The 11,497-nt window shown below is 42.6% G+C and overlaps 1 protein-coding gene across 2 annotated transcripts in view; it reads right to left on the bottom strand.

Annotated features, from left to right (window-relative positions):
- Window positions 1-3,073: 3,073 nt before the first annotated feature.
- The window catches only part of LOC311598279 (olfactory receptor 8B8), a gene marked incomplete at both ends in the record, with an annotated part of 77,069 nt that continues 68,645 nt past the window's right edge, over window positions 3,074-11,497 (bottom strand). Inside the window, one exon of one of the 2 annotated variants that reach the window (XM_084783310.1) lies at window positions 3,074-3,963. In XM_084783310.1, the coding sequence (XP_084639436.1) occupies window positions 3,074-3,963 (890 nt within the window). Of the gene's footprint in view, window positions 4,007-11,497 lie in introns of those variants that run through there. The other variant, XM_084783309.1, reaches the window with a different exon arrangement.

Raw genomic sequence — 11,497 nt, 5'->3', positions numbered from 1 at the left:
ACACACACACACACACACACACACACTTGGACATACATTGAGTATAAAATTACACAGCTAAGAAATAAATGAACTAAGAATGAACTCTGGATGAGACTACAGCAGGACCATAAAATCAGCATAAATGAAGATGTCTTCTCTATGGTTTTCTTTGGTGATAATTATAAATTCTATAAATATTTTCTTAGCTTGTTTGGGCCATTATAACAAAAAACTTTGCAGTGAGTCACTTACAGGCAATTTCTCATGGTACCGGATGCTAGGAATACAAGGTCAAGGTATCAGTTGATTCCTTGTTCTACCAGAGAAACAGCATTCTGGTTAAGAGACTGAATGTTTCTGTTGTGTCTTTGTATGATGGTAGAAGCAATGGAATCTCTTGTCCTCTCTTATAAGGGCACTAATCCCATTCATGAGGACTTCACCCTCATGACATAGTCACCTCTCAAAGATTCTACCTCCTAATGTGTCATTTAATTTAGGGCAGCATATTAGTATTCATATATAGTAAACACATACTCTATAGTTAATATACAAACAAGTATATACATTATAAGTGGATGTAGAATTTTCTGGTCAAACTTGATCTTTATATGGGAATTCATGGACTCAGAAAAGCGACTGTCCAAACTCACATAATAATTCATGTTAAAAGAGCTGATGCTGAAGAAAGGGATCTAGAGAAATAAAAAACAGAATTGCTGAGTGCCTAGCACTTAATTTACTTAATATCATTTAATTTTGTGTTCAGAAATATCACATGTCTTACTTAAAGTTACACAACTACTGAGTAAAAACTAAAACTCCAACTTGCCTCTACCCTATGCCCCATCTCTGCTCTTTCTGAGTCTTAGGGCTACACTGCCCCCTCCTTGCTCTACTTGCCCGACTTCCACACTGCCTGGGTATCCATGCTTCTTCTTTTGAAGTTATATTTACAGGTCTGCATCAACCCTAAGTCAAAACCGTACATCTTCCCAAACTTCCTGTTTTACAAATGGAGGAGACTGATTCTAAAGACAGCCTCATGTGTCAAACATTTCACATATCATTGCTTCAAAAAAAGATACCATTCATACTTTTCTTCTAAACCAAAAGGAAGCCACCTTGCTTCACATAATGCCATTAACTTAACAGTTTATGAGCCTGAGGTCTATCAGCTCATCCACCTCTCACTAGGAGGCATATCCATGAATCTCGGGTGAAATCAAATGATACAGTCTAACAGCGGTGCCTCACCTTTCACCATGTCCCCTGGAGGGGGAGACCTGGTGGCAATCAGAGGAAGGACAGCAGGTTACCAAGAAGAGACTTGATACCCTATGAACATATACAGGGGGAGGTAATCCCCTTCAGGAACAGTCATAGGGGAGGGGAATAAGGGGAAAATGGGAGGGAGGGAAGAATGGGAGGATACAAGGGATGGGATAACCATTGAGATGTAACAAGAATAAATTAATAAAGGAGGAAAAAATACAATGCAAAAGCTATTGGCACATATTTAGGCAAAATTATAGTTAAGAGAAATCACAAAAGGACTTCCAAGCTTGTCCAGCCAGCAAAGGCACCAGAGAGGCACTTTGTTGTCCTGGCAGGAAGAAACAGTGGAGGGAAGCCTAATAGAAAGTGGGACGTTTAGTTACGGCTCGATTAGCCAAGCTGGCAATAAGTCCAGAAACAAATGTCACCATATCACTTTTGCTTGTTTCTTGATTTCATTGTCAAGGTTGCAGTTCGTTTGACCCCAAAAATAACCCAGAAGAAAGGGGAGTCCTTGAAAGAATTCCACCTAAAGTTGGGGGAGGAAGCAAAGTGGCAAAATGTTGATCTGAAAAGGTGTAAGAAAACATCATGCCTAGTCCCTGTTACCTGAAACACCTGTGTCATTTATTGCACATTTCTTTTGCTGATTGGTTACAGTCTAGTGCTAACCTGATTATAACTTGTAACACCAACAGCTGTGTCCCCCTAAAATAGCCTCCGGGTTCCTAACCAACAACTCTGATCTGCACTCTTCTCCAAACTAACTTTAAAAACATAATATGAAAAAAATGAATATGTGCCATAATTTACAAATTCTTCCACTGAGCTGGGCATAGTGGTGCACGCCTGTAATCCCAGCTCTTGGGAAGTAGAAGCAGGAAGATCAAGAATTCAAAGCCAACCTCACCACATAGTGAATCTGAGACAAGCCTGGGATACAGAGACACTTGCTTCCTAAAAAACAAAACATCTATCCTTCTGAACATATTTCTATGGGTTCTTCCAGCCAGCATCAATACCAAATCCTTGGGAGTGCAGGCTTCGCATCACTGTCTCAGAAAGCATCATACCTACTACCCTCTAGGTCACTGTAAGCCTCCTCTGAACTCCACAAAATGCCTCAAGAAATTTTCTGGTCAGTCAGCCAAGACCATCTCAACAAAATCTTAAACCTCCTACCTTCTTGCAAAAAAAAAAATGTTCTTTTTAAAATTAGCCCTTAAAAAAGTTGCATAAAAATCTCTCTAGGCACAGCCACATTTTAGCATCCTATCCCAGCTTACATTTGAAATGAAGTGTTCCATGGCCCAAGGGAAGAAGAAAGTAAGCCATAATGCAAAGAAACCAATATGAGATATGTAGAACCCATGGTCTACCTGCTGCTCTGCTAAAAGACTGACACATATACCCCAGGAAGAGACATAAATCTTATCTATTCTCAGTAATGCAAGGAACTGATTTGCATGATCCTCAAAACGTCTGCTAAATATGAGCACTCCATACCTTTAAGAATCTTCTGCCGGGCAGTGGTGGTTCGCACCTTTAATGTCAGCACTCGGGAGGCAGAGGCAGGTGGATCACTGTGAGTTTGAGGCCCGCCAGGTCTACCAAGTTAGTCCAGGATAGCCAAGGCTACACAGAGAAACCCTGTCTCGAAAAACCGAAGGAAAAAACTCTTCTAACAAACCTTTCTGATGGAGAAAATTAACTCATCCAGAAAAACAATAAAATTATCCTCCGTGTAACACATGATGACCTATATCAATTATGAAAGGGGAAAAGAATGACTTTTCAAAACATTTCCCTTTTCTTAGGAAAATGAACTTTTGTTCAGCGTTTTTTTCAGAGCAACTTTGACATCCTTATTTCTTAAGCTATAGATCAGTGGGTTGAGCATGGGTACCACTATGGTGTAAAACAAGGAGGACACTTTCCCCTGGTTCATAGGCAAAAGGGAAGAAGGTTTGAGATACATGAATGCCCCTGACCCAAAAAAGAGAGAAACTGCAATTATGTGGGAGCTACAGGTGCTGAAGGCTTTAGACCTGCCCTCCGTGGAGTTGATTCGGAGAATACTGGAAAGGATGAGGGCATAAGAAATAAAGATGGTGACTGTGGGCACCCCTATGTCAATGCCCACAACAATGAAGACCACTAGCTCGTTCACATAGGTGCTGCTGCAAGACCGTTCCAGAAGTGGGAGGATGTCGCACATGTAGTGGTTGACAAGCTTGTTAGCACAGAAGGTCAGTCTAACCATGAACGCCGTGTGGGCCATGGCACCAGCAAATCCCATCACATATACACCTAGCAAAAGGAGTAAACACACCTGGGGAGACATGGTCACGGTGTACATCAGAGGATTGCAGATAGCGACATACCTGTCATATGCCATTGCTGACAGGATGAAAGACTCCGAGACAACAAAGAAAAGAAAGAAGAAGAGCTGAGTCATACAGCCAGGGTAAGAGATGATATTTTTCTTTGAGACAAAACTCACCAGCATTTTGGGGGTGATAACAGTGGAATAGCAGAAATCTATGAGAGACAAGTTGAAGAGGAAAAAATACATAGGGGTGTGCAAGTGAGAGTTCAGCCCTATCAAGGTGATCAAGCCCAGGTTCCCCACCACAGTGACCATGTAGAAGCCTAGAAACAGGAAGAAGAGGGGCATTTGGAGTTCCGGCTGGTCCGTCAGGCCTGCGAGGATAAACCCTGGCAAAGAGGCATTCTCAGCCGCCATCCTTAAGGCATTCTGCAGAGACAAAAGAAAGGAGCCATTGCAGGGAGAGACAGAAAACATTGCTGCCCTCCCTGTTGCCTCCCGGGGTCTAGAGAATTGCCTGTGCACAGATTCTAAACTTCAGCAGAGTCTGGTTTCTGCTTACCTGTGCAGCTGTTCCTAGGGTCCCAGTGACTCCACACTACAGTGCCTCAAGGAAGACACAAGGGTTGGTGAGGTTAGAAAGGACCCCAGACATCCAGTAAGGGGACTCTTTGGTCTTGAATTTGGTTGTGCTGTTGTGACCCCTCTAACTCCAGCCTTTGTTCAAGTTTACAGAGGCGTGCCAGTCTCTGGGAAGAACTCTCTCAGAAGTTGAAGCCAGCCTGTGTCCTAGGTGTCCTGCTTATAATTATCCTGAACAGAAAAGAAGCAGGAATTTTTCTCAGAGCTTTAGAAATTATTCAAAGGGACAGTATGGTAGGCTTCCTTCTGCAAGCATAGCAGAGTGTCAGTAATAGTGTCAGGAGTTGGCTCTCTCTCTCTCTCTCTCTCTCTCTCTCTCTCTCTCTCTCTCTCTCTCTCTCTCTCTCTCTCTCTCCTCTCTCCTCTCCCTCTCCCTCTCCCTCTCCCTCTGCCTCTCCCTCTCCCTCTCCCGCTCCCACTCCCTCTCCCTCTCTCATGATGTGGCCATGGATTGGTTTGTCCTTCTCTCAGTTTGTTCTATCTTTATCACTGCACATCTTGTAGCCAAGGGCAAATTTAGGGTAGAAATTTTTATGGGGTGGGGTGGTATTCCTCTCCCTCCACTATGAGTCCTGTCTGGTTAGAGAATGGCCTCATTACTCTCCATGTCTCCCCACTAGGAGTTTCAGCTAGAGTCACCCCCACTAGGCTCCTAGGAGCCTGCCCTGTCATAGGGTTCTAGCTTGTTTCAGAGATGCCCCTGCCCACATTTTTTCTTCTCCCTGCAAACCTTCTGTCCTCCTGTGAACCCCTCTACTCTCCTCCCATCTGGTTCCCACCCTCATTTCCCTCACAGCTCCCTCTCATTTTCTATTCTCTCCCTTCAAGCACTTCCTCTGTCTAATCTATTTCCCCTTCTCAGTGAGATTCAAGCATCCTTCCTTGGGCCCTCCTTGTTATGTAGCTTCTTCAGGTGAATTACAGTATGATTATCCTGTACTAGATGGCTAATATCTGCCCATTAAGTGAGTACTACATACCATATGTGTCTTTATGGGTCTCAGTTAACATAGCTGTCTTCTGAAAGGATCAACCCAGCAATGGGTGGGAACAGATGTTCAGACGCACAGCCAAACACTGAGCAGAGTGCAGGCAGCCTTGTGGAAGAGTAGTGGGAAGGAGAAAAGGACACAGAGGAGACAGGAGCTTCACAAGAAGACCAAGAAAGCCAACTAACCAGGGCCTGGGGAGTGAGGAAGCGGCTTGCAGATACTGAAGCAACAACCAAGGACCATGTGTGGCCTTGACCTAGGCTTTCTACACATTGGTACCCAGTGGGCAGCTTGGTCTTCATCTGGGTCCCTTAGTAAGAGGAGCTGGGTCTGTCTCTGACATGGACTCAGTTGCCGGCTTTTTGAACGCTTTCCCCCTGCCTTGTCAGGCCACAGGAGAAAAGGATGTGCCCAGTCTTAATGCAACTTGATGTGCTGGGAGGGTAGATAAGTGAGCTCCCCTTTTTCTGAGGAGTAGGGGAGGGGAGTCTGGAGAAGAGGGAGGCAGGGTAGGACTGAGAGGAGAGGAGGGAGCTACGAATGGAATGTAACGTGAATAAATTAATTAATTAATTAATAAGGAAATCATTCAGCTCTTTCACACTCAGACTCAACTACTCACATTCCTTAGTTGTCAGTGTCCTTCCTTCTGTCCAACTCCAATCCTCCCGTTGCTCGGGGAGGCTGCGGTGTGATCTCAAACATGGGCTGAAAACAGACACCTCAACTTCCTCTGCAAGCGGGGTGTGCCCAAGCCCTCTCTGCTGCCTGGACCACCTAAGCTAGAGCAACGCTATCTAAAGACCTTTGCCCTGAGGTTCTTCTTCAGCTCTCACGAAGCCTGAGCAATTGCATTCTAGGTTTGCAGGCATGGGACCTGATTAATGAAGGAAGCCTGAAATTCCCTGAGGGTCACAACACAGCACTGGATGGTAACTTTTTAAAAAAGAAGAAAATTTTATTTATACCCTTGATAATAATTGAATGGGCTTATGGTAATAAAAATACTTGTTGAGGGACTGAGGATGCAGGTTAATTGATAAGTGTTTGCATGGTATACATGAAGACCTGAGTTGAATCCCCAGTTCAGCACAAACCAGGCTTGATTGTTCTTGCCTGTAATTCTGGCACTGAGGAGTATGAGGCAGGATGAACTACAAGAATGGAAATCCAATGTCACCCCATCTACATAGTGAGATTGAGGCCAGCCTGGAATACAGAAGACCCTTTGTTGAAGTGCACACGTGTGTGTGTGTGTCTGTGTGTGTGTGTGTGTGTGTGCGCGCGCGCGCGTTCATGTAACATCTATTCAGTTCCATGCAAAGGACTGGTAAGAAAAACAAAAACAAGCTACCATATACAATTTAATGCATACTAAAAACTGCACGTGCACGCACATACACATGATAGTACATTTTTCTTCTCCTTTGAATCACATGGGCTGCATTTATCAACCTCATGTTAGAGAGGAAGTAATTCCCCACATACTAAACTATGGAGACCACACTAAACCTAGGTCTATCCTACTTCAACTGTAGCATCAAAATTACTTTTATAATCTCCCAATGGGAAGTAATGAAATATGCAAAGATCCTTCCTTTAAGGTTCTGACAATGTCTTGAAAATTACAACTTAATATCCAACTAAACATATGATAAAGTCCAGAAAAGGTAAAAAATAAATAAATAAATAAAAATGCTATACCATTTCAGAGGAAGGTTTCCACAAACTGACTACATTTCAGTTCATCAGGGGAATTGTGTAATCCCAAGCCACAGGAGAAGCCAGCTTAACAGCTCATGGAATTTGAGCTTGGTATTAATCAGGAATCCCCATCAGTTATGAGCAATTTTTCCAGAATCAATACCTAGCCAGAGAAAGTGCTGTAGCTTGACTCCCTTCGCTCTACCAGACACTTTTGTTCTGGTTCTCCTCCTTTGCTCTTTTCCTAATTCCTCTCTTATGATAAAATTTATCATCTGAGCCTCATCTGAGTGTAATGGCAATCCAAGTTCACTCTCAGGACCTCAACAATTTCTAGAAGTATTTTAAAATATCACTTTACCTCAAGCTATACAACTAGAGAGCTACAATTGTATTTGAAGTGTGTGTATCCTGCTCCCCTAATGCAAACATAGTAAATCAAAATCTCTGGGGTGAGACTTTTTAATCAACAATCTCCTAGTTTCCACCCCCCCCCCTTGTTGTCTGATCAATTTCTATATTTTCAGCAAGAAAAGCAAAGCTCCAGTCATCAGAGAGCTGTTTCATGGTACAACCAAGAATAAATATGAGTCTCCAACCTCTGCAGTTATACTGCCTTAAGAGACGTCTAATCGCCCTTAAGAGTTGGGCATCATACTTGGAATAGCATCCCAGGATCTTAATGAGGAGAGACCCGAATACCACAATAGCAGTGTAGATAATGTGACTCCATGGACCACAATGAAAGCAGAAGTGACCTGGTCTGACTGTGCTGAGAGAGAACAGTTTATCTAATGGGCTATTCAATATCAGCGATTTGATGGGAAAGTCTTTTCAGGTGCTCTTTATAACTTGTAACTCAGATATAATTTATTACTTAAACAAGCCAGCAATATGATAAGAAATTTGAGACTGTTAAAAAAAAAGTACTTGGCAACTGTAATAAAGTATCTTCTATACTTTTTAGGACCCTATAAATTTTATAAATGTTGACCCTGCATAATGGCTCTACCCTCTACTTCGACTATTTTACCAAGCCCTAAGTTCAGGCTCTATCATCCAATGCTTTGCATTAGACATATTTCTTCCTCCTTTTCTATTATTTAGCCAATCTTTTTTGAGTTGGGGATCTATGGCAACAAGCTTTGCCCAGGTATAGCCAAAGAGAACTGCATTTTGGCTATAGTGCCTCTCTCTTACTTTCTGTCACAGCTCTCCATAGCCACAAAATAAAATGTATGTGATAATCCATCAGTTATTCAGATGCTTGGGCAAGCTTGGTATTGTAGTTATTGCCAGTTACCAGAGGTTAAATATCCTTCTGATTTTCTAGTGGTTCATATTTTGTAGTATTTCAAAGATTCGCGTTAAAGAAACCAATACCATATACTTGCATTAACTGTTCCCTTCTCCCCCATTTTACTCTTTTCATCCCTGGTATCCTTTCTAAAATAAAATAAAATAAACTACCTACACAACACATTTCTGTCTCCAACATAGATTTTTGCAGAAGCCTCAGCTAAGATATTCTTAAAGTGGTATTGGAACCGGTCTCAACAAAGTATTCCTTACCTGACTTGGGAGGTTACAACCTTACCCAGAGCTGTTATTTTCATGTCATAAAAACAAATGTGATCTAGCCAATGGACAGGACATTCTCCACAGTTGTGTGGAGAGCAGAGACTGACTCTGACATGAATTCTGGTGCTCCATATTTGACCACTTCCCCTTGGTGAGGAGGCCTGGTAGCACTCAGAGAAAGAATAAGCAGGCTACCATGATGAGAGTTGCTAGGCTGTGACCATATGGGGGAGGAGGTCCCCTTCTGTCACAGACCTAGGGAAGGGAAATAGGGTGAAAGAAGGAGGGAGGGAAGAATGGGAGGATACAAGTGAGGTGATAATAACTGAGATGTAATCTGAATAAGTTAATTAAATAAAAAATAAAAAACAAATGTGAACAACTTTATTTATCAACTACCTGAAATTTAATATTCTAGAGACTGTATGTATCTTGAACATAACCTGTCAAATATCAGAATGCTGTAGGCTCTCCAATCATTATCAGCTTACTAACTAATGGCACCTAACTCAGAACATCCTACGTACTTAATCATTAAGCATCCAACAGCTCCACGCATGACTATTGTTATCACTGTGGCATTCTGTTCATTGTAACATATGATCTCTCCATGAACTGATGAGAGGCAAGCAAGTTCGTACATTCTACACCACTAACAATAAATGCAAAACATGGCTTGCTGGTACAGATGTCCATTAATGTCCAATTCCAAACCTCCCCGCTTGCAAAATGAGGATAAGGATGATAATTGTAAGGTGTCACAGGGACCAAGTTAGATCAAGAAAATAGAGGAGCCGAACATAGAGTCTGACTTGTGGATAAGACTTGCTAAATCTTCTAAAAATACACAGAAGCAAAAATAAAATGTATATAATTTAGGGGTAGAATGAGAGAAAATATGCCTGGCTAAAAGTTATGTGGATTGAAAGAGGCAATCAAGGGCTGAAAAAAAAAAAAGGAGAGCTGAGGGAGGTCAGAGCAGCGTTGAAGCAATGTTTGTTTCTTGAAAGCTTTTTTTTTTCCAGTAAATAACCCTTCACTCATGCAAGCAACCGTAATTAAGATCAATGGGCCATTAAAAGGACATGAAATTAGATGGAAGTTTGGAAAGAAGACATGCTTCAGCAGAGAAGAAGGAAGAAGAAATGAGGGAAAGCTCAGGATACACATATGAAATTATCCAAGAATGAAAAGAAAAAAGTTTAACTAAGACTCTTTCACATAGACGAATCCTCCGAGAGTATCATGTTCCTTCACTGTTTTTGTCCTGTCCTTGCTTCCTACCCCACCATCAGTTCCCCGGTTCTCAAAAATCCATGTTCAGTCATGCCACAAAGTCTGACTCGTGAAATCAAGTAAGAGTTTCCTACCGGTCCCAACTCTTCTCTTTTTGTGTACCCATTTCTAGTTTCAAGAAAAGTTCTTCCTCAGACACTCACGGGCCAAGTGTGTGCTCGGCCTTCCATTCTCTGTCCAGATCAGTAATCCGGAAGGTTCTCACAAACCTATCAACACACTCTTACTTGACCTGGACCAACAACTCATTCATCAGTGACAGGTTTCTGAGAGGGAGAGCCAGGGGACGAGAAAAAAAAAAGAAAGAAAGAAAGCAGGAAAGTTTGGGATCAAGAGTTCTTGTACTAGCTGATGGCTCATCCAGTCACATTTACTAAGAAGCGCAGCATCTTGTATACACTTTGCAGGGAAAAATGAGACAAGATCAACAGGATGATAATCAAGCAGAGAGAACACAGGATACTTCAAGTGTGCACAGATCGAGTGTTCAGCAGCCCTTCAAAGAGGTGAGGGAAGTCGAGCTCCAGGAATCCAAAACCTCAGCTCTCTAATAGCCCTGGCCTTTCCAAAACCTCTGGCTAATTTAGACAAGGAACTAAGTTCCTTCTCCATACATCAGAAGGAAAGTTCTGGATCATCCTGACCACCAAAACTTATTAAAGCTTGTCAGGAGTCATTCATATTCCACACCCTATTCTAGTCATTCTTGTCAAGAGAATCCTGTCAGAAGCTGCTTGTACTCCATTTAACAAGAAACTCCTGTGTGAGTGATGGTGTGTGAGTGAAGGTGTGCAAGTGAAGGTGTGCGAGTGATGGTGCGCGAGTGATGGTGCGCGAGTGATGGTGTGCGAGTGATGGTGCGCGAGTGATGGTGCGCGAGTGATGGTGCGCGAGTGATGGTGCGCGAGTGATGGTGCGCGAGTGATGGTGCGCGAGTGATGGTGCGCGAGTGATGGTGCGCGAGTGATGGTGCGCGAGTGATGGTGCGCGAGTGACGGTGTGTGAGTGATGGGCGTTAGTTATGAGTGCTGGGTGATGTTTGTATGTGTATCAGTGCTCACTCTGAAACACATTTCAGTCCTGAAGAGATGGTTCAGTGGCTAACAGTACTGGCTGCTCTTATGAAGGACCCGGGCTCAATTCACAGCACACAAGGTGGTACACAAGGATGTGTAACTCCAGTCTCAGGGATTCAACGCTATCTTCTTATCTCTACCAGCACCAGGCATGTCCGTGGCACACATACATACATGCAGGTAAAACAAACAAATCTTTTTTTTAAAAAATGATTTAATGAAATTTATCTCGATAACGTCTCAGTAACAAGAGACCTCAAATGTAAACCTTACACTTAGAAATGTGTCACTGCCTTGGTAATTATGATAAATCCCAATTCTCTTTCAGTCTCTTTGTAGTTAACTGACAATTAGAGAAAATAAACCATTATTACAAACCAGAAATGAGCCCCATAGGAAAAGGACTCCATGGGGCACAGACAGCCCACTCAGACTTCATTAAAGGTTGACATTTCCCCTGGTACCACAGAGGATTCTTCTTCGGATGATAGAAGAAGCAAGAAAAGTGTTTTGGATTTATGCCACTTTGAAGTCTGTTGCCATAGGAACAATGTCTCCAAATGCTCTCAGCAGGAGACTCAATAAAGTCATGTTCCCTAAGGAGCAGATGAAGCCCA

This window comes from Acomys minous (assembly GCF_964271855.1).
Source record: "Acomys minous genome assembly, chromosome: 5".
Classification (NCBI taxonomy): domain Eukaryota; kingdom Metazoa; phylum Chordata; class Mammalia; order Rodentia; family Muridae; genus Acomys; species Acomys minous.
Note: the sequence above shows the minus strand (reverse complement) of the source record. Positions and strands in the feature narration are given on the sequence as shown.